We start from the raw sequence: 24,445 nt of genomic DNA, 5'->3' as shown, positions 1-24,445 counted from the left end.
CTGCCTCCTTTTTCTTGAGAATGTCTATTCGTCTGTTGCTAGATTCGGACTTTCTTGCTTACTGTGTTCTCTGTCACTGGAATATTAGCTCCGTGAAATGTTATGAACAGCTGGTGCTACTCTTATATTCCCAGAATGGAGGCTGTGGGAACAGTGGGGGCTCTATAGTAATGCAGGAAGCTTCACTGAGGTCTTCCCGGGATTCACCTCGCCTATTTGCACTGGGACCTCATAACTGCACAACTCATGTACTCAATGTATAAGGGAGGAAAGAAAAGCTCAGTGAGTTAGTAATGTGACTCAGGTTCAATTTGAACCCAGGTTCTTGGCTTCCAGAGCCACCACTGAAGGCACTGCCTCTTCCCATGATGAGAGAAGATGGCACCTAAGAGTGCCTCCTTCCCCAGGAGGGCGCCTCTCGTGGGCTATTTGTGTACTGCAGCTGGAAAGAGTTGAGGATAGAGAGGAGAAAACAATTGTTCTCTGGGTTTCCTTAGTGAGGTACAATAATTAGCACCAAAGGTCTACTCCAAGTCCAGGACATAGATCATGGGTGCAGACGTACAAAAGGTAGGAAAAGCTGAAGTTATAAAAATGATATTAATAACATATGCTGCAAAGCTTACACAAATTTGATCCTGATGCATTAAAATGTAAAATGTTTCTGAAAGAGTCCCTTTTTTTTGTTTTTAAATGTTTTCATATAAGTTTTAGTTAACCAATGTATGGATGTAGTTAACGAATGATGGATAATAGGAAATCGCTAAGGGTTGGAATCTTTGGCTGTAACCATATATACTTCCCTTGTTTTCTCTGAGTTGGCCCCTTTCCTCCTCTTTCCCTTCTTCTTCTTCCTTTTTTTTTCTTGTTAAATACTAGCTCTTGAATGTTTATTCTCTTCTCTAATGTGCCTTTTTGGACATCATATATCATGTAAGAAAATAGAATCAGCAATCGTTCGGTAATTACCAAGGAGTAATTAATGCTGAAATTAGCCACCTATTACAAATGGTCTACTCATTTTTCTACATAACATCAATTTATTTACCTTATTCCCTTGCAGAGTTCTTTCGGTGAACTCTGGGTTACAACGACTCCATGTGATAAACCATATGCAGCCTGAGGCTCTGATGGCTGAGATTTCACCACCCTGACTTCAACATTTCTTGAGACCCTTGCCTAAAAGCTGCTTTGGCATGGGATGCCCTGTCGACGCATCGTTTGATACTCTGCTTTGAAATGACAACAGATTTGAGGACTCCCCGAGTCTGTCTGTCCTCAGCGAGTAGATCCTGCTGTCTACTCACATGGCAAGGCCCTCATTCTACCTCTGGTGTGAGGGGTAGAGCTCCCTTTGAATGCTTGCAGAGACTTTTCCCCTTCTTGAGCAAGGCAGGCTGAAAACCAGAGAGCCTGTGTGCAGATCTCAGCCTCAGGGCCCCGAGATGGAAATGACATCCACAGAGACAGTGGAGGTAATACTGTGATCTTGCTGGTTTGTATCCTCTACAGTACTCTTGAAGGACTGTCCCAATGTTCCTTTTCCTCTCCTTTCTCTCTGTTAGCATCACACACACTTATGACTGAAAAGCACTTCTTTACTTAGAAAGATGGGCTATTTGTAAACAGCTTTCCACCTCCATATATTTTTTGATCTTCATAAAGAACAATCAAAGGGGCCGTTATCTCTTGGGAGCCAAAGACCCCAAGTCCATGTCGTTGGAAAGAAGAAAGCAAGGAGAGAGTGATAGTTAGGGCAGAGAATCTTGTGGTCTCCATGGGAGAAAGAACTGGGCTCCTGAGTAAAGCTATCAGAATCAACTGGAGCTCAGATTTGGGCACAAGTCTTTCCCTTTGTGAATATTATTACATTGTAATAATTAAATTGTAATTATTACATTATAATCTCTAATTACACTGTAGAAATTATATTAAAAGATAAAAAGAAAAAGTCAATACTTGAGAGAGAAGTTCTATTGGACAACTTATCTATTTCCTCCTTAAAATGGACACATTTTCATATATTTTTCTGATATCAAAGTTAATTATATAAAACATATATACAAGCATTAAAGAATAATCAATGGATGTACAATTTCCACATTCAAAAATAGAAGAAGGAGGTGGAGAAGGAGAAGGGGTTGGGGTGGGGAGAAGAAACAAGCAACCTAAGGTAGATGCTTGGGGAGCTAGCAAGGTGGGCTTATTCCTGTAGCTCTGTGGCTGTGCCTCCGTCACCTTAATACTTCCAATTGTCAAATGTTCAGAACTGAACAACAGCAATGCAAGGTGAGGCCATGCCAATTCCAGAAAACACCAGCTGGGAATAAATTCCAGCTCTGACTTTATTAACTATGGCATGTCAAAGTCTTTCTCCCCCACTAGTTTTGTTTTCCTAGATTTTCCCTAATTAGGGGAATCACCTAAGAGTCCTCTGTAAATCACAACATCTTTTTCTCCAAGGAGAGGCAGCCTCACATTCTGGCTAAGAATTCAGGCTGAGGCTTTGGGTTGCCTAGGCCTGAATCCTCACTCTGTTCCCTGCTCGTTGCTAACCTGGAGCAACTGAGGTCCACTGAGGTCCACTGGTTAATCTCTCGTGGCCTCACTTTCCATCTCTTTATATAGAGATGATTCTAAAGTGCACTTCATAGAGCTTTTACAAAGCCTAAGGAGACATGACACAAAGGTACTTTGTACCCTGTCTGGCACTTAGTAATCAGGTTGTCATCCTTAGTTACCATTAACAACAATAACAGTACCATCTTCATCCCATTCAAATTCCCACGTTCTAAGGAACATAGACAAAGAACTGCTCAAATGTATCTGAATAACTGCCATTTTTGCCTTCATCCACCAGTTCTGAAATAGCTACCACTTTTCTTCTACCTTCACCTACAACCATTCTGTTCTCAAAAAATTTGGAGTTATCTTTTAAGAAATGTCACACTTAGTGTGATTAAATATATATATAAAGGTTGGGGACCCGGACTTTCAAGGATGGCTCAGACCACCAGTTCTCTTTCAAATAAGGACAGAGTGACCTCTAACCCATCGAAAAGGGATAAATAAGCTCAGCAGACAACCAAAAGAGACTCGTGCGCCATTTCCATTGGACCTATGATGACTGATTGGTTGAGAACCCAAACACAGAGCACCTTCTTTATTTGCACAGCTGGAAAACACTCTATTAACTGTGATTTTTGAAGGAGGATCAGCCAGTGCTTGTTTAAAATCTTGGCACACTGAACATTAGAGAAGGTCATCATGGCTTTATGAAATATCTGGTCTAGTTGGCCCCTCTTTTCTGTTTTCCCAGTTCCCTAGCTTATGCAATGGTATGGATGCAGCACTTTAAACTCCACAAGCCATTCTACAGTGACAGGGATCATTTTAATATATTTAAAAGATCATGCTGTTTTGCCTCATTTGGGTTGGTTCCCTCAAGATAGAGCCTACTTAATGCATAAAATGAAACAAACAGTTGAGCTTCAGGCCTCTCTGGATTTTGCTAGCAGATCAGAGGAGGCAGAATACTCCTGTTAGGGGTATGAAGGCCCCCCAGATGCCCATTTCTACAGGAAAGCATCTAAGTCCGCTGGCTGGCTAATGATGTTTCCATGGTTACCAGAGTTCCAAGAAAGAAATTCTGCACAGACAGCAGGTCCTTGACCACTGATCCAGGGATGCCACAATGGCTCTAACCATTCCTGCTCCTTCCCAGGGTCGTTCTGTGGTCAGGAGGCTCAATCAGTCAACAGGTTTCTACATGGCCTCTGCTCTGGTCCCTGAATGCTGACGCTTCATTTCACTGAAGACCATGACTGAGTCAGGGTGAAACTATGCGAGGGGTGGGGCTCTGGACCTCATGTCACTTGAGATGAAAAATGTTGTGCTGCCTCTGTACTCTGACAATCTGAGACTATAAACAATGACTCAATTAATGACCAGAGGCGAATACTTGCTTACCGATGTTACGTGGACAAAACCCCATAACTGATACAACGTGAAGCCAGTGTTTACACGGGCACAGATGACTGGAACTGAATATTTGGACGGCAAGTGCTACTTTGAAGAGAGTCAGACAATGACATTCTATTCCCAGCGCCCTTTAGAAGAAAAGCAGAGTAGGGAAGGTGAAAAGATTGAGAGAGACTGAGTCTAGGAGGGAAGGAAATCAACTGGATTTGGACTGGAAGAAGGGACTCGTTGGAATTCAATGGCCCATCCAGCTAAGCCGCTACTATTACTTCCTTGGATTTTCCAAGGCTGTCCTCAGAACTTATGAATCTTAAAGGCTATATTCTATAGCCAGGCCTTGAGTTGGTTAAATCGTCTTCAAAAGGATGCTTCGAAGGTTCTTATAAACAATGACTAAAACTAAATTGTGGTGTAATATTAGTTGATTAAGACAAGACTTCAATTTGAATAATTCTCATCAGCCTGACATAGGCAGTGGTACAAACAACAGCCCATGACTGACTAAATGCAAACCAGTTGATGAGAAGGATTGCAATCTGGTGTGGCAGGAATAACAACAAAATTTTTCAAAATTAAAAAAAAATGGAAAGGAACTTGTTTTTTTTTTTCAAGACCACAGAATCAAGGAAAACTATGGGGGAAAGTGTAGCTCACTCAAGGTTTTCAAATGCCAAAGTTCCCCAACTCACACAAGGGCCTTGTCACTCAAAGGAACTCTGGGATCTACCCAGTCTCCCCATCCCTTGTCTGTGCTCCTCCTATAATTCCCCCTGACCTGAAGCCAAACACATTACTCTGAGACAAACAGAATTATTGATACCTTTCCTGGGGCAAGGCAACTAATAAAATAAAATAATTGTAGAATGTGTTATCTTAGAGCTTCAGGGAAACATTAACAACCTTCTATACAGTCCTTTGTTTTTAAGATGAGGAAATCCAGACGTGCTTAAAAGACTGTTCCAAATAGATGCAGAAAATAAAAGATAAAGCCCAGCAAAAGGCAAGATGGGCACAGGTTTACTCACCTGGCTCTGCACCTGCTTTCTGAGAACTTCCCACCCACCCCATCCATAGTGCTGAGCCCCTCAAGCACCTGAGGTTTTTCTCTATGAGTTTACCACTGCCCTCACCAGATGAGAACTGGCCCAGGCTGGGAGATATTACCATTTTTGAGGGTGAATAAGGAGACTTGAAGACAAAACTTAGATTCTCTGGTCAATCTGAAGTGAAGGAAACATCAATTCTCCTTTCTAATAGTATGCCCTGTCCATGTGTGTCGCATATAGGATGGGTATGTACAATATAGGGTGACCATTTCTGGCTGCCTATGTATCAAAGTAGGCAAGGCTTATCTACAGAGAAGAAGAAGAAGGTCATGATACATATAGAAAAGTCAAGAGGGAAAAGAGAAACAAAACACATCCCCCTTGTCCTTCCTGAGACCAGAGTTTCCCTTCCCACTCAGGGTTCTGAGCCACTCCTTTCTCTTTCTAAAATATTCTTTTTTTTTTAATTGTAGGGAGAAATTTGGGTTGCTTGAAACTAAAATAACCTTTTCTTAAGTCACATCTGGAGCCTAGATCTGCAAACTCTTTGCCCCTAAGTCTCTTTCTTCTACTAAAGTTCAACACTAAAACTTTCATGAAGGATGGTTTAGGAGACCTATACAAGACTATGTAAATACACAGGACATATTTACCTTTATTAGTAATAATCATCAATTTACTTATTTTTCAAACATCAAAGGAGCACCTGCTATGAGAAATGTATGAGGCCAAGCTCTGTCAGAGCACACAAGGTAAAATTAGAATCAAAGGCTTCTCTCATGGAGCCTGTAGTCTCAGAGGGAGAGAAGACAGGTCCACAGATCTTATAAAACAAGGGACTACTTGGGGACACACAGATACCAAGCATTGCCTACTCGCTTTACTTGCAGGGTCTGATTTCATGCCTGCAACATGTGTATTGATAGGACAGGATTCAGATCACACAGAAATATTTGGCAACTTATATATATCTGGTAGATGGCAGAGGCTATATTTGAAATCCAAGAGTCTGGACTCTACTGCCATTTAGCCTGTTGTGCTTTGCCTTCTTGGTCAAATAAGAAATGAAAAGAAGTCCTTACTATACCATGAAGCCCTGTTAATTCTCCCCATAATCCCCAAATATTATTTCTGACACACCATAGGGAACTCAAAAATATAAAACTCTAACAGTGGTCATTAGGCACTTATGACTCTGTATTGAAGTAGGTACCTAATATGTACCATTTCATTAACCCTTAGTTAATTTAATAAGAACCAAAAGAAGAACTGGATACTAAATTTTAGTCAAACAAAAGGAATATATTTAAGAGATCTATAGTAGAACATAGTAATTATAATTAGTAAAAATAAAAATGGATCGTATACTTGAAAATTGCTGAGAATAGGATTTTTTGTTTATTTGTTTTTGTTTGTTTTGTTTGTTTTGTTTTGTCTTGTTTGCTACAAGGGATTGAATCAGGGGTGCTTAACCACTGAGCCACATCCCTAACCCATTTCATTTTTTTTACTTTGAGACAGGGCCTCACTAAGTTGCTCAAATTGGCTTTGAACTTGTGATCCTCCTGCCTCAGATTCCTGAGCTACTGGGATTACAGGCATGTGCTACTATGCCCAGCTGAGAATAGATTTTAAGTGTTCCCCCACCCCAAATAAAGGATATGTGTGTGAGGTGATACATATATTAATCACTTTGATTTAGCCACTCCACAATTTATACATATTTCAAAACACCAGAGTGTATACCATAGGCACATACAATTTTTATTTGTTAATTCAAAAAAATCTAAGAAAAATTATTAACACATTTATATTTCGAGTATGAGAACACCAAGGCATGTTAAAATCAATTAATTTATTCATGTAGGCAGTTATGTCATAAGAATATATCTGACTATAAATCTGAATGACTCAACAAAAGTTTCATTTGTCACATATACTGTATGTCTAAGGTACTCTGGTAGGTAGCAAGGGCTGGGGGAAAGGGCACCTGCTCCATGTGATCATTCAGGGATCCAGTCTGATCCAGCTCTTAAGTCCTTCCACCAGAAATGGCTTGGGTTGGTTGCCCTCACAGCCCATTGTCCAGAACCAGTTTTGAGCTCCCAACTCACAGGGCTGGGAATGAGGAAAGGACTCATGGGTATAGGATGCCCAGTAAATGTCTCTGCTATAGTGATTCACCCACAGTTACTCAACACAGTGAGTGAGGAGGCTGAACCACTCCACTCAACTATCTTTAAAATCCATAAACTATTTTGGGAGAAGTTGTTCTACATTATTAATAATCAGAAACACCCAGACCTTATCCTAGAGTCTGCCTTCTTATATAATTTCATAAGTAGAAGCTGAAATAGTCTATTTTATAGAGATGGGGAGTAGAATAGTGGTTATCAGAGGCTAGGAAGGGTAGAGGGGCACGCAAAAAAAGTTGGTTAACAGGCACAAAAATCTAATTAAAGCCAGGTATGGTGGTGCACACCTGTAAGTCCAGTGATTTGGGAGGGGAGAGAGGAAGATGGCAAGTTCAAAGTCAGACTCAGTGATTTATTCAGGCCTTCAGCAACTTAGGAAGACCTGTCCTTAAAGAAAATATTAAAAAATGGCTCGGGATGTGGCTCAGTGGTTAAGCGCTGCTGGGTTCAATCCCTGGTACCAAAAAAAAAAAAAAAGAAAGAAAGAAAAAATAATAATGTTATATATATGCATATACATGTACACAAATACATATATGTTAAATTAGATTGGCGGACTAAATTGTAGTGTTCTGTAGCACAGTCAGTTAATTAGACTATGCTTAACAAAAATCTAATTTATCTTTTAAAACAGTAGGAAACAGGATTTCAAATGTCCCCAACACAAAGAAATGATAGATGTTTGAAGCAACAGATATGCTAATATCCCCAATTCGATCACTGCACGTTGCATACACATGCCAAAACACACGCTGTACCCCACAAATATGTGCAAAGATTATTTGTCAATTTGAAAAATTGCAGCCTTCTCTGAGAACTCGCTCCTTTCTCAAGTATGCTGCTGATTCTGCATATCCAAGGGGAGGTGATTCAGAGCGCGGCCCGTCGGTGGGGAGACCCACCTTTGTTGGCGCAGGCCATCCACTTGAGATTGTCTGCAAAGGCGGCCTCTCGTCCAATGAGGTAGGTGAAGATCCGAACCTGAAGGGAAGACAGACACACAGGGGTGAGCGCCATTCGCTTCTCGCCATCCTGTTTAGGCCGTGTGCACGCCTCACACACATGTGGCTCACCTTTTTAATGCTCCACACTTCCCATCTGTGGGAACATATTTAAGACATTTGAAGTACAGTCCATTAGAAATATATTCAGAACTGGGGCCTTTGATCTTTTGAGCCATATGGCACTGGTGGTAGTTGTTTTTTTCTGCATGCAGCTCACGACAGAGGAGAAGGACTTGAGAGGAGAGATAGGCAGTGTCACGGATCTGGGTTTCCTCCACATGTGGACAAGGATCATGTGGGTCTGGACCAAATCCCCAGTCACTTTCCTCATTCCCATAGGAAACTCAGGGTGTGCCTTTCTTGGGAATAGGGAGGACACTGAAAGACCCTTGACGTTTCCCCTCAATGGGGAGCACGAACTGCAGACACCCTCCAACCATCTGTGGTCCCTGGCAGGATTTTAGAAGGTAATTAACTGGGACAAGAGTCTCAGTCTGTGGCCAGAAGATGGATGGTGATTCTCTTTAGTCCCTTTAGCCTTTAGTTTCCAAAGAGCAGAGAACCAGTGTAAATCCCTGGACTCTTGTTTTCTAAACTCTCTCTCTCTCTCCTGAGGTTAGAAGTCTTTGGGAGATTCTGCCTGTCTTGGAAACAAGGAAAAGCAAAGATCCCACCTCATACAGACAAAACTGGTTGCCACAGGCTGCCCCCTTACCTAGAGTTATTCGCTTTCCCTGTCTGGCTATTGTTTATATTCAGCTGGGCAACTCTGACTTAGGGGAAAACTGAGACCCAGTTTAGTAAAGTGATTTGTTAAGGTTCATCAAGGTTTGATCTCAAGACTGAGGTTTTCTGAGATCCAAGGATAGTGTTGGGGCCTCCTCTAAACCTCCTGGAGACACTGGCTCTTTCAGTATAGATGATCCGAATCAGTTCCAATTCCCTGGGGACAGCATTCACAGAAGCCAGGAACTGAGTCCAATCTCTCAAGATCAGGCCCAGACTTTTTCATAAATCTTTCTTTGTAAAATCTCAAATTGAAGCTCTTTAAAGGGAAAAATACTAGACTGATAAAACTTGCATCCCTCCTGGCTCTTAGCCAAAGCAAGAAAGCATAAGAAATAGTTCTTAGGAAATGAAATTAAGAGTCTATCTCTATAGGCAAAGACCCAAGATAAAGTAGCCCATTTGTTTCTGAGTAAAGGTAGCTGTATGTGCCAGCCTCCTCTGCTGTCCAGATGAGGAGCCTTAGCATAAACTGAGATCTCTCTTGGAGGCACAGTTAAAACCCCAGAAAATGCTTTGAATCACTGGCAAAACTTATACAATTCTTGATTTAAAAGATGGCAACCTACTTGGAAAACCAGAAGGAATGCGCCAAACTTCAGATCAGACACGATTGCTCAAGAATAATTGGGCTAACAAAACCCACAATAATGAAAACCAGTACCATGACCCCCTACTATTACCACTATTATGGCTTCTACAATCAGTGCCATCCCGTGGGTCAGGTACCAGGCTAAGAGATTTATAGGCATTATGTTTATTTTGTTGGTTTGAGTTTCATTTTATTACATTTGAAGGAAGATCAGGATCATGCTTAATATTTCCATTTATGTACATTCCAAGTCTTCCAGTGGACTGACCTCCTTATCTCAATAGAAATGGTGTGGAAATGACTTGTTGTATCTCTGCCTATAAAATAAACATAATCAAACAGAACTGCATTTGTGCCCTGCATTTTCCATGATAATGCCTTTCAACTGACCACAAAAGAAAAGGGATTTTTTTACTTCAAAGTGGAAAATATTTGGGAGAGCAATTGAACAAAATCTATAGCATTCTATATTTTTAAAGTTTTGACCCAGAAATTCTAGTTCTAGCCATTTATCTGTAGCTGGGATTACAAATAGTCTATGAAAACCCTTATGGTTTGGATCTGAAGTATACGCTCAACAGCCCCTGTATTGAAAGCATGGTCCCCAATGCTCAGCGGTGGAGCTTTTAGACAATGATTGGATCATGAGGGCTCTGACCTCATCAGTGGATTAATCCACTCCATAACTGAATGAACTACTGGGAGATGGAGGAAGCAGGTCACCAAAGACATGCCCTAGAAGGGTTTATATTCTCCCTTACCCCTTTCTTTCTCTCTCTGCTTCCTGTCTGCCATGAGGTGAGCAGTTTTTCTCCACCATGTCTTTCAGCCATGATATTCTGCCTTGGAGCCAGCTACCATGGACTGAGACCTCTGAAATTGTGAGCCAAAATAAACTTGTTCTCCTCTAAGTTTTTCTTGTCTGATATTTTGGTCACAACAATGAAAAGACAACAGAGACTAATCGATGTCAAAGATGACATGAGGTGGTACAAGTATTGGAAAGTGCATGACTTCTGGAAGCCCTAGAGTTCATATTTTAACATTTTTACAAATACACAATGAAGAAATCTGTAAGGACATAGGAAGAACACATGTAGGAGTTAAAACCAAATCCAGAAAGAGATGATAAAAATATAAGGGTGTTTCTTGATAGCTTATTGGTTAAAAATTTAAGGTGCATTCAGGAGGTACAATATCATGTAACCCTCTGTTTCCCCCATTACGAATTGGCAAGGGGAAAAAGGAAAGTTATAAGATATTGTATAGCAGAGAATTTTATTCTTTTTTTTAAAGGGGACTTACACTATTTATAATCTTTTATATTATTTGAGAGATTGATCTTACAAATATATAAGCATTGCTTTAATGATGAAACCTCGTTTTAAGTGAAAAGAAAGCAATGACCCTGCAATTTCCTGAATTTGGAAATTCCTAGGAAGGACCTAGGAAGAACACATGTAGGAGTTAAAACCAAACCCAGAAAGAGATGAAGATGTAGAGATGAAGTCCTGGCCTTTCCTATTCTAGCAAATGAGAAAACCTCTATGAGTAATACAAATGGCTCTCCGTTTCCCTCATTAACAGATTCTGTAACCTGATGGATTTTATTTCCAACCATTGAGGTTTCTTTCCTAAGAAGTGCCACCAAACCAACTTTCAATGGTTTGCCTTGAGGCTAACTGCTTTTCTCCTGTGGCAAGGAGGCTTAGCAGAGCCTGACCTGGGGGAGTCCTGAAAACAAAGGTGCACAGCACAGACAAGTATGGGCAAGAGCCCCAGCACAGTTCACGGAACACAGTAAAGTACCCCAAGAACCAGCCAGATCTTTGTACTCTTCATCCGCAGCCCCGCAAGGCACCACTTTCATTAAACGCTGCTGAAAGGCAGGGATGAAAAATGTCTACATCCACCTAATTAGTTCATTTCGATCTTCCATTTTGGTTTGGATGGTCTTTCTGTGTTCTACAAACCCAATTAAGCTTAATAAAATGTTGGGATGTAGACTTTCAAAGTTCAAAGTCATTTACTTTAATCTATTTAGGATAAAATTTCCCAAATGAGACAAACAAAAAACTCGATCCAGTTTTCTCCAAAAAGCAGATTATGCTGCTTATTAAAGTAGAGGCAGTCCCCATCAGAAACATAGAGGGGCACCATTCCCCTCAACCTATAGTGAGTAGAGAGGATGAGCTTGCCAAGTTAAAGAATCAGAGTCTTCTTTTTGCAGCCATTAGAATAGGCAGAGGGAAGCAGGGTGTGTTGCACATGTCTGTAATCCCAGCAGCTCAGGAGGCTGAGACAGGAGGATGGTAAGTTCAAAGCCAGCCTCAGCAATTTAGGGAGGCCCTAAGCAACTCAGTGAGATCCTTGTCTCTAAATAAAATACAAAAAAGGGGCTGAGGATGTGTGGCTCAGTGGTTAAGCGCCCCTGGGTTCAATCCGTGGTACCAAAAAAAAAAAAAAAAAAAAAAAGAATAGGGGGAGGGAAGTGGCCTTGAATGGGATTACAACAGGGCAACTGCTTGGCCAATGGAAAGGTGTTGTGGCCCAGGTAGCTGCCTTTCACAAGGAAGGGAAAATCTGTGAAAGGGAGAAGCTGGGATCTGATTGACTCACAATGCAGGGAAAGTCACCAGTGAAAAGGAGGAGCATCCCATCAACTGTCTGTCCAATGTCACTTCTGAGTGCCTACCACCCTCCACATTAGGGACCATTCCATGAGGACAAGTAGATTCTATCCTCATGGAGTTCATATTTTCTTGGGAGTGAAACAGGAATAAATGACAAATTCATATTCAATATTTATGTGTTGGATTAAAAGCTTATGAAGAAAACATAAGCAAGAAAAGGTAATGAAGACTGGGTTGAGTTGGGGGTGGGGTTGCTGCTCTTTTAGAAGAGAGGAAATGAAGGCCTTCCTGACAAGGTGATATTTGAGCAGGGATCTGGAAAGAAGCAGGGTAGGGAAGAGGGGATACACCATACTGGGAAAGAACATTTCAGGGGAACAAAAGGAATGCTTGAAGTAGTAAGTGAGGAGGCCATTGTGAATGGAGAGGGGTCACCTAGGAGAGGCTGTAGGGTCTGCAGCCCACTAGTAAAGCATGGAGTAGAACCACAGAAGGGACTCAGCAGAGCCTGGCATGGGCTGACACATGACATAAAAGGGTCACTCTAATTGCACTGGGAGGCAGAGGCCATGGAAAATTGTGCTCAGCTAGCAGGCCACTAGATTTCCCTGATGTTTTTATAATTCTGACCATCTAGGTCCTGGTCAAGAACATTTCCATCAGAACTTCTAGAGGCAGGGCTCAACCTTTAATCTCCCAATGGAGATTCTACCATGCTGCCTGCCATGTTTGAGAACTGCAGTCAGAAAGACAAGGATTGAAACAGAGATACCAAATAGGAGGTCACTGCCGTGTTCCTGGCAAGAGAGGACAGTGGCCCTGGCCAGAGCAATGGGATGAGGAGTCTCTGGGCATCAGAATCACCAGAAGTCTCAAATCACAGGTTATAAATGGAATTCCAGGCACCAGCCCTCCAGAGATTCAGAATAAGTAGGTGCAGGCACTTATACTTCACCTCCATTTTTTTAAAGATTTTTTTTGGTTGTAGATGGACACAATATATTTATTTATTTATTATGTGGTGCTGAGGATTGAACCCAGTGCCTCACATGTGCAAGGCAGGCACTCCACCACTGAGCCACAGCCCTAGCCCCACCTCCATTTTTTAAATTGTGCCTACATAGTGAATGGGCAATTAAGATCACCTTAGAACACAGGTGGTCTAAGCCCAGCATTTTGAAGATGAGTCCTGAACAAAGGGAAGTGGGCCTGAGAATTAAAAAAAAAAAAATCACATAAGTTATTTCCCAGAAAGCTGTTTCTATAGATACTTAGAATTGAGGCAAAACTTTAAGAAATTTATAATCTAGTGGGTGGTTAAAAAAAATAGCTGAGCTGGAACAAGATGACATTTTTAAAGAAGCTGTGTCAATCTAAGAAGTCAGGAACATCAGACACAAGCCAAATTTGGCAAGTAGGGTCGGCTAATTGCACTTTTTTCTTTCCCAAAGAAAGGGCAGATCTACCCCCAGCACTCTGCAGCTGCTGAGCTAGGTCCTCACACCTGCAGTAGCTATAGTTTCTCCCTAAAATTTCTATAACCCGTCCTTCTCCCAGATGCAGGGGAAACTTCTAGGGACAGAACTCTCAGGAGATTTCATACGTGGTCTATGCTTTTATACAAAAAAGAAGGCAGTGGGGTGTGGTGGTACATGCCTGTAATCCTAGAGACTCAAAGAGGCTAAGGCAGAAGGATCGTGATTTCAAAGCCAGCCTCGGGAACTTAGAAAGGCCCTAAGCAACTTGGCAAGACCCTGTCTCAAAATAAAGCATAAAGAGGGCTGGGGATGTGGCTTGGTGGTTAAGTACCCCTGGATCCAATTCCTAGTACCAAAAAAAAAAAAAAAGCAATCTTTTATTTTAAAACATAACTTAACTCCAAATCCGTTATTTCCATGTTTGAAAACATGAAGTTTATATGGATTATATGTGCAAATGACATTTGCCATAAGAATCCTCTTGTACCCCTGGGTGCTCCCACACACGGGATCTAAAGTTTAATTCAGTGAAGGGGAAGCATCTGCATTAGGCATATGGAATTGCCCTCAGGTCTACTCACCTGCTCAAGTCTTTGGACTCACTCTCCAGCTCCATTTATTCCCTAAAATCCCTCCAGGACTTCTCAAAGCAATGAATGACTTCAGTTGAAAGAAAGAGGTCCCCTGACATCTTTATGTCTTAAAGTCAACTCAGTGCGACTGAATACGTTTTTTCATCTATATCTCCCCGAAAGACGTTCCTAATGAACTTCTATCGTCATTTGGCTGTTTCTATGATTTCTGGTGCAGGAAAGCATTGCAGAATAAAATCTTTAATCTCTAAGCAGAAGCGGAGGCCTGGAACCTGATTATTCTCTCTCTCTCTCTCTCTCTCTCTCACACACACACACACACACACACACAATGCTTCATAAATCCCTGCCAATACTTATCTTCATGAAAATGCCAGAAGAGCAGAGATGGGCTCAGAGAAGGTTGACTCCACAGGAAACTGTTTTATTGAGCAGGCTGCTTTAATCTAGCAGCCATCATGCTCATAATAAAAGAAGAAACATCCTTATCCAGAAGGATGAGAGAGACAACGAAGGTAACACTGCCCTGAGCAGCAATAAACTGGGATGAATTGAATTAGATTACAAAAGTAATAAAGTTTCAACCAATGAATATCATAGATCATTATGAAAAATGAACTGTCATTTTGGGGATGCTCTATGAGTCTGTAGAATCTTTTTCCTCTCAAGCAAAAATGCCTGGTAGCTCATGTGTGGTATTGAAAATATCCCATTTCTGAAAAAATAAAATTGTCATTTGTAATCTTCTGGCCAGGGGGAAGACAGTTTATAGTTTCCTGGCTTTGGGTTTTGTCAGGTTTTGTGAAGGAGATAGGTGTCTCTTGGCTACCCAGAGGCAATGCCCTGGGGTTGGTAGAGAAACAAAGGTGAATAGATGTGACAAAAATGGATCAGTAAGAAGTCACACCAGGAGCAGCTTCAGAGGTGAGTGATACACTTTATTGATTGCATTCATGGGGCAGAGACAGAGTATTCACTGTTTTAAAATTTTTCTGTATTTTTAATGCTCTGATATCTGGGACCTTGCTGATCTTGAAAGAAATGCTCCTCCCAGAGTGAGCTAATTCCCAGAGAGAGTAGACAACTTGCCTACAAGTGCACCTTTGAAAGGCTAAATCCTCCACCATTCCTGCTCCCAACCAGTCATTTCATCAGACTCACAGTAGTGGCCATTACCCACTGCCTAACCACCCCAGAGCCAGGATCAGACAAGGAGACAGCCCCTGTACCCTGGGGCTGACATTACTCAGACAAGCCAATCCTCAAACTGCTCTCCTTGGTTCATCTTTCTCTTCCCTTGGAAACCACAATAAAGTCACCAGTCCTCTAGTTTCCTGCCCACTCATCTTGTCTCTGTGCTTCATGTGTGACCCTTCATGGTCTGACTTGACTTCTGCTTCTTGGAAGCTATGAACATAATAAACTGCTTCCTTATGACAGTCCTTTGTGCTTTATTGGCCCTGATTAAACACATTCTAGATACCCCTGAAACAAGCAGCAATCAGGAGTCCAGGACTCCAGGTGGGTCCGATGCTGCATTTACTTGCTGGGTGATCTTGAGAGAGTCATTTAAGCCTTTTGAGCTGTGCTTTCAGCACCCCTAATGTGGATCACCCACTGTAATCAACAGCAACTAAGATATAAGGGGTGAAAGGACAGGTCAGAGCAGTGAATTTCAGTAAGCTAGTGGCATCCCACCTGTGTATCAGGCAACCTGCTGCAGCAAAACTAAACAAAAAAGTCATCTATCCATAGACACCTTTCTCACTCTAGCCAGAAGAATGGTTGAAAAGGAAATTGACTCTTGAAGGCAATGAAGGGGATTTTTCCCAAGAGGAGGGGTTAGCACTGATGTTTGCCATTATCAGGGACAATGGAATTATTATTATTCCTAACACAGAGTAGCACTGCCGTTATAATGATTACAACTTTTATTAACCTCTGGAGAGTCCCAAAATCCAATGAGATTTTGGCTGAAGCTACAGATCCCTTCTTCCTCTCTGAAAATTCTCAAAGTTACACACAATTTCAGATGATTCATGAGGTTTGAGGTCCTCTTCCACCAAAGCCCAGCCCTACATTCTCTAGAAACTCTGGATCCCAGATTAAGAATCCTTATGTCTCTTATATCATACTATAAATTCCTCAAAAATAAGTTGTGTTCTTTGAACAATCAAGATGGGCTCTCCCCCTACAGAATGGGAGAAAATCTTTGCCACCTGCATTTCAGATAGAGAATTAATTTCCAGGATATATAAAGAACTCAAAATTTTAACACCAAAAAAACCCCACCAAATAATCCAATCAATAAATGGGCAAAGAAACTGAGCAGACACTTCCAGAAGAAGAAATATGATTGGTCAATAAATATATGAAAAAATGTTCAATATCACTAGCAATTAGAGAAATGTAAATTAAAACTGCACTGAAGATTTCATCTTATTCCAGTCAGAATGGCAATTATCAAGTATACAAGTAACAATAAATGTTGTCTAGGATGTAGGGGAAAAGGTACACTCATACATTGCTGGTGGAAATGCAAATTGGTGCAACCAGTCTGGAAAGCAGTATTGAGATTTCTCAGGAAACTTGGAATGGAACCACCATTTGACCAAGTTTTTCCACTCTTTAGCACATACCCAATGGACTTAAAATCAGTATACTACAGTGACACAGCCACATCAATGTTTAAAGCAGATCGATTCACAATAGCTAAACTATGGAGCCAAACTAGGTGCCCTTCAACAGATGAATGGATACAGAAAATGTGATAGATATACACAATGACATATTACTCAGCCATAAAGAAGAATGAAATTATGGCATTTGTTAGTAAATGAATGGAACTTAAGACTATCATGTTAAGTGAAATAAGCCAATCCCCCCCCAAAAAAACCAACCAACCAAACAAACAAAAAACCCCAAAACGACAACAAAAACAAAGGCAAAATGTTCTCTCTGATAAGCAGATGCTAACATGCAAGTGGGAGGGCTGGGGGGAGAGGGAAGAACATAATATTCATTGGATTAGATAAAGGGGAATGAAGGGAAGGTAAGAGGAATGGGAATAGAAAAGACTGTAGAATGAATTGGCCATAACTTCCCTACATGCATAAATGAATATACCACCAATGTAACTCTATATCATATACAACCTCAGAATGGGATATCATACTCCATGTTTGTATAATGTGTCAAAATATACTCCACTGACATGTATAAGTATAAAGGACAAATAAAAAAATAAAAAGTTTTAAAAAGATGGGCTCTATCATGGAAAGTGTTCATTGAATTAAGAAAAAAGTTCATTTTTTAAATTTATGTGACCATTCTGTGATGATTAAGAGACTACCAGATATTGTCTACCCATGATCAGATCCATGAAAATCACATTGGCAATGAGTACTCAAAAAGGAGGTGATGTCAGGAGCCTTGAAACATGATTGTAGGATATACATCACATCAAAGGGTCTTTGTGTGACCACATTAATGGAGCAGGGATGGAATGGACAGGACTCCCATCTCGTTCATTTTTGAAATTCACAGAATCCAGCACAGGGTTTGGCTCAGAGACAGCATTCAAACTCTTGTTAATGTCTCAACAAGCCAATCAAATTCTCCTTCTGTTGATACTAGGGATTCGGAAACATCCTCCATTTCCAACCTTCATCGGCTACTCATGACCGGCCTAGGATCTGTATGGCTAGGAAACTCCTCTCTGCTTTCCTCATTCTCCAAGACCTCAGAAGATCAAGCGACAACAGTTCTCTGTTCAAAGATATGCCCCTTCTTCCACAGAGGCTTACAGATTCAAACCCCTGACGCTTGCGTGTACAAAGTGATCAAAGTAAGCAAAAGAGATCAGAAAGTTCCCTTATATAAAAGGGAAACTCATTAATCCACAAATTTGGATGTCAACAGTTCTCTTCATGAGACATCATGGGATCCTGTCACTCCTGGTTAGAACCTTCCATTGCTTTCCCATTACACTTGGAATATACTGTATTCTTTTCTTCCAAACCACAGCTGAGATGCTCTGGGACACCCAGAAACATGACAGACCTGCTGCTTTGCAGTCACCTTTCCCACTATCTGGAATGTTCTTTGCCTACAGTTGTGTGTGACCACCTCTCTTCCATCCCAGTCACCACATCCTCCTCGCTTCTATTCTGTTTCCTTCACCTTCATGATACTCAATATATTTAGAAGTTATCTTAATGATTTGTTTGACTATCTGAGTTATATCTATGTCTCCTTCTCAACAGAATCACAGGTGTGGTGCAGGCAGAAGGAGCACATGTGCTCAATTCAGCACCCAGCATGTAGCAGGTTCCTTTTGGGGGGTACCAGGGATTGAGCCCAGAGGCACTTAACCACTGAGACACATCCTCTGCCTTTTACATGTTTTTTTTTATTATTATTTTGAGAGAGGGTCTCGCTAAGTTGCTTAGGGCCTCACTATGTTGCTGAGGCTGACTTTGAACTTGCAATCCTTCTGCCTCAGTATCCCTTGGCATGTAGTAGATTCTTAATAAGTATTAATTATGCATATTGTCTCCATTTCTTTTCACAAACTTGGAAAGTTAAAAGAAGTCAGCATGGAACATACTTGAATTTGTAAACACTGGAGCTCTTTCCTTCATTACCAACTCCATTTAATTAATACCTTCCTGTTTTTCCATGCTGATCTGCTATTAATCAGCTAGTTTTACCTTCCTGCATCTCAGGTTCCTTAGGGATTTTTTTTAAATAGATTTTTTTATACCTTAATTTTATTTATTCATTTTTATGGGGTGCCAAGGATCAAACCCAGTGTCTCGCACATGCTAGGCAAGCGCTCTACCACTGAGCCACAACTGCAGTCTGGGATTTTTTTTAAAAAATACTGAGAGGAAGTGATAAATATGAAGAAATATCTGGCCTTTGCTTTTGTCTATCTCATCTCAACAGTCCAGAAAAAGGGTGTCTTAACCAAGGCCTCCTACAGTGAATGATGAGTTTTATAATATATTTCTTCCTAAAGTCTTCCCTTGATACTAGATGGAAGCTATACAAAGATTGAAGCAAATTACATTTTAAATAACTGCTTCTTTCAGGGATTACCCAGTAAAGAAAAGATCAAACACTACACTCGAAGCCAAGCCCTTGTCCTGGAGCTGCAGAGCGATTACCTGCCATGCAAACATGAGCTTTAGGTGCAGCAAATCAGGGCTGGGGCCAGCCAGGGTTACCAAACTGTCACACTATGGTGGCCCAGCTCCAATAGGAAGCCAGCTCCACATAGCACTGCAGCTCTGAATTTCCAAGCATCCATTGTCTGTCCACCTCAATCTCCTGGGAAGATGGGAGATTGCAGGCCAGGTTGAGAAAAAAGAAGTGGGGCAGACCTGAATGGAAGTTCAGACTCAAGGGTCAACCAATTGCATTAGTACTCTCCCAAATCCTGGAGATCCCAAATCCCATGAACATAAATTTATACCAATAGCATTGACCCAAGTGCTATATAAACCCATAGATGAGCACACTCAAGCAACAACCTGCTACCAGGTCACCTCTCACCTGTGGGAGTTCTGTTTCTATTCATACTTGAGTAATTCCTACTCTTCCACTTACTCATTCTCATCTGTGAATTTCACTCTTAAGCAGTCAGAAAGAAGAAATTGGCAATGAGCTGCTATGGTCTGCTGCAACACTGAAGGGCACAGCCCACCGTTAGGAGCTGTAACACATTTCTTGGATTCAGAGGGCTGCAGTTCATGCAGATGCACCTGCCTGCAGAAGTAGAGAAACTCCAGTTTCAATGATACTCTTGCTATTTCAAGGGACTTTCACTGGAAGTCTCTCCCTTTGCCCCTATAGTTTGTAACAGCGGATAGATGTCACGGTTTCATGGGAACCTGGGATGAGAAGGTGAATAGGTAAGCAGAATGCAGGGTTACAAAACATGATTGAGAATTGGATGCACCTATTCTCAGAACAGAGAACTTTTCCCTAATGAGCTGTGGGGCCTTGGGCAAGTGACTTGACCTCTCTTCATCTTGTTTTCCTTTCCTGAAAATTGTTTGATGTCATAGAACTCAAATGTAAGAGCTTTGTTAAACTCATCAAATAAAGTAAAATGTTAGGGGTTGGGAGGATTAATGTCACAATAAGGAAATAGTTCTTTCTAAGAGAATATCTCTGAAAGCTGCTCCTAAGAGAGAAAAATGAAATTGGGAAATGCCTTAAGGGAGTTTTTTGGGGGGTTTTTTTTTGGTATTGGGTATTAAACCTAGGGGTACTTAACCACTGAGCCACATCTACAGTCCTTTTTGTATTTTATTTAGAGACAAGGTCTCACTGAGTTGCTGAGGGCCTTGCTAAGTGGCTGAGGTTGGCTTTGAACTCCTCATCCTCCTCCCTCAGCCTCCTGAGACTGTGGGATTAAAGGCAAGTACCACTACACCAGGCTGGGGAGTGAGTCTTGAACTTCGGTGGATTACTCTGAACTTCAGAGGAAAGCTCCTCTCTAACATTTTTCTTTCCCTGTGTTCGTCTCCCAAATTGGGGTACAGGACCAAGACCCATGTGACGGTTGGCGTAAATGGCATCCTGGTGAGCCTTCCATTCGGATTTTTGTACCACCCTGGGAGATGAGCACAGCAGCAGGGTCCAGGTCAAAGATTTAGGAGGCTGGAATTCTTCCCAAATCATTCTCAAACTCATTAAAACCAACAGCTGTTGTGAATTCTAAGATCGCACAGTTGCTCTCTCCCAAGGTTCTTGTCATTTCTATTTTCCCAACTGATCCTTCCTGTCACTAAGAATTAGTCTAAAATAGCAATTTCTGCTGTCACCTCACCTACGGCCTTCTGGGACTTACTGTCAGTAAGAAAAGTCAAGGATTTGTCAGACGATCTCAAGGATATTGTTGAGGACAGTGTGCACGCCATTTTACCAGTGACACTCCAAATGTGGACAGGTAGGGACACAGCTCTTTGTGGAGGGGCCAGGGAGAACTGGTGTCTCAGAGTCGCTCACGGGGTTTTGGCAAGCTATACATGCTTATTATCTAACCTTTTCCTCCTCTGAGAGTCTTCCAAGACTCCCAGTTCCCACTATGGCTCACTGTAGAAAGCTGCTACTTTGACATCAATGAACAGTGGTCTCAGGTGGATGGAGCAGGAAAGAGGTCAATGCTCCTAAGGTTGGAGTGGGGGCATGATTTTCATTCTGAGAAATCTCAGGGAAATTTAGCTTTTACCCTCCATCAGTCAAAGATAAATTTTATCCTAAGAAATTCATATTTTACTTCTGTAGACCATGGGTCTTACAGCTGTCCAGGGTTCCCTCTTGTATTGGCAGAGAGGCTCAATCAGAAGACTCAAACATCCTACGCAAAGACCAGGTGTTTCATGGCTCCCTTGACTTTGGTCCCACCCCCACCTTGTCCTTCCTATTGACCTCTAATTTGCATTATTATTTCTATTGGATGTTTTCCACCTGCTTACCCTCCCACCCTTCCTTCCATCAAGTATTAACTGGATGCCTGCTCCATACATACATACATCTTCCTGTAGGCTGGGGACACACTGAGGTGGAACAACCCATGTGGTCTGAGAAAGGCAAAGTGATATAAAAAATTATACATATATATAAATATATTATATACACTATATATATTAAATCAAGATATATAGAGAGATATAGATATATATCCATATGTAGATATAGATATTTAGAGAGATGCCTATCTCTCTATATAAAGATAAATATGAAAGATATATACAAAAGATACATATAAAAGATATAGGTAGAGAGTATATAGAGAGAGTGGGGGGAGAAGAGAAAGATCTAACTTTGTCATTTGCACTGGGACATGCACCTGTTTTCTCTTGGCTCAAGAAGCCTGTGGTGGAGCTCCAGAGTATCATCTTCTAGAACTGTGTCACCACTACATTCACTACCCACACGACATAGCTTGGTTTCCCATAGATGACACATGCATTCTTGGGCTCTATGACCCCAACTCCAGAGTCCTATAATTGCAAAGTCATTCTTTTCCTTCTCAAAGCTTCATGCATTGTGCAACAAACATTTGAAAACAAAAGAATACTTCCTGATCTTTTCCCCAAATCTTTATTCCACCAAATGGTCCTGTGGGCGATCTCCTCAATGCCCTCTCCCCTGATCCAAAGAATATAAAAGTATAAAAAATTAAGTGGTATTAGTCATATAAATAAGTTGGTAGAAAAGGCACAGTGTAATGGTTAATTTATATTATCGATTGATTGGATTAAGAGATGCCAAGTATTAAGAAAATTATGGGTGTGTTGATGAGGAATAATTGACATGTGGAATAGCCAACTGAAATGGAGATCTTCCCTAAGTGTGGGCAGCATTGACCAATTAGGATGATGACTTGGATGGAATAAAAAGTTGGAAGAACAAAGAAGCAGCAGCAGATGCAAGCTCAATTCTTCTTGAACAGGTTCTTGATTGCTGTTGCGATCACCTGAGGATATCGGATTCTTGCTTCTTCATTTTTCCAAAGCAGACTCTGACAGTGATTCTCCAGAGGGCTTAGGTCTCCGACTAGGATAGCACCATTGATCTCTCTTGTTCTGGGGCTTCAGCCTCTTGGACTGTGCAGCTAGTGGTTCTCCCAACTCTCCACTCTGCAGACTGTCATTGTGGACTATCCAGCTTCTGGTCATGTAAACCAATAAGAAGTCCTCCTTTCGTAATTATACCTCCTGATAATTCTGTTCCTCGAGAGAAACCTGACTAAATCACACAGTAACAAAGAAGTACTGTGGAAGATGAGGTCATATATAACAACAAATCATCCCTGACCACCAGGAGTCTTGCATCCAGTGGAAAAACTATGGAAGAAGAATTTATATGAAATTCACAGGGATGGTGGAAAAGGATTCCACGGGAGGCAGCAAACAGATTGGGGAAATGCAAACCAAGAAGAGGAAAAACATAAATTACAATCCACTCCATAGTCTACAGGTAGTCTCTCTCTTGTTTCTTTACACTCATGGTTTTGTTCATTTGATAATAGTTTTTTCTAGAGTCAGGATTTTTATGGTGATAAAGAGAAGGGATAGATGGCTACTGAGCATTGGAGTGGAGCTGACTTTTTCAAAATATGTTTCCCTCCATTGGGACCCTGGAGATGGGTCAAAGTCAATGGGCCTAGTGGTTGCAGGAAGTTCACATTCTCCCAATGGAAACATCATTTGCTGGGAGATTGGAGCTTTTCTTGGAGGAATAGCTTGAGCACATGTCTCTGGTACCCCACAGCACTAGAGGGGAGGAATCAGAGCATTAGCCACAGCCTGGAAACGCACGGTTTCAAACCCACTCTGGGGGACTTCTAATGGCAGCACGTGGGAAAAGCCATCCTACCTAATGGCATGGAGAGGGAAGGAAATAACTTATTTGGAAGCTTCTTGCCAAATATAATTCTGGTGATTTTCATCTCCTCCACCAATACCATGGGACAAGCCGCCATAGCTTTTCACCTGTATGACCAGCTGGGTCTCTTACCTAGAGCACTTTCATTATTATCCAGCTCCAGAGGGACCCTTTCACAAGGGGAGTCAGAGAGCATCCTTCCTTTCCTCAAAGGCCTTCCCCTTCTTTAGGATAAAAGTCTTAAGTTCCCCATGCTCCGACTCTTGAGCTGTTCTACAATCTCATCTCAAGTTGTACCATCTACCTTACCCCAAATGCCAAATTCCCACTTGCATCCTACCTTTCTCAGCTGGCTCTTTCCTAATCCCTCTAAAACCTGAAGCTCTCTCCAGCCACAGGGTCTTTGTACATGCTACTCACACTGCACTGAAACATGTTACCATGGATACCTCCTTTTCATCCATTAGGTGTGATCATAGAACTTTCTACTTCCAAAAGGCCCTCTTCTTTTAGATCTGCCCCCCCCCCCCCTTTCTTCTGATTTGGTCCCTATTGGCTTTCTGCATAGCACTTGGTAAAATTTAGAGTTTGTCACACACAGAGAATGTAAGCTTCCTGATGCAAATATAATATCAGTTTTGTTCATTGTTTTTTTCCTCCCGAAATCTGAATCCAGTACCTGACCCATGGCAGATACCTTCAACTATTTGTCAGATAGGTAAACTAATTTGG

General features: G+C 41.4%; 1 protein-coding gene across 1 annotated transcript in view; it reads right to left on the bottom strand.

Annotated features, from left to right (window-relative positions):
* Positions 1-24,445, bottom strand: part of Cacna2d3 (calcium voltage-gated channel auxiliary subunit alpha2delta 3) — an 872,527-nt gene that overhangs the window by 302,561 nt on the left and 545,521 nt on the right. The window contains exon 12 of the mRNA XM_027947835.2: positions 8,125-8,203. Within this exon, the coding sequence (XP_027803636.1) occupies positions 8,125-8,203 (79 nt within the window). The remainder of the gene's footprint in view (positions 1-8,124; positions 8,204-24,445) is intronic.

Source organism: Marmota flaviventris, chromosome 1, assembly GCF_047511675.1.
Source record: "Marmota flaviventris isolate mMarFla1 chromosome 1, mMarFla1.hap1, whole genome shotgun sequence".
Classification (NCBI taxonomy): Eukaryota; Metazoa; Chordata; class Mammalia; order Rodentia; family Sciuridae; genus Marmota; species Marmota flaviventris.
The sequence above is the reverse complement of the archived record's forward strand: the minus strand, read 5'-3'. Positions and strand labels throughout refer to the sequence as shown.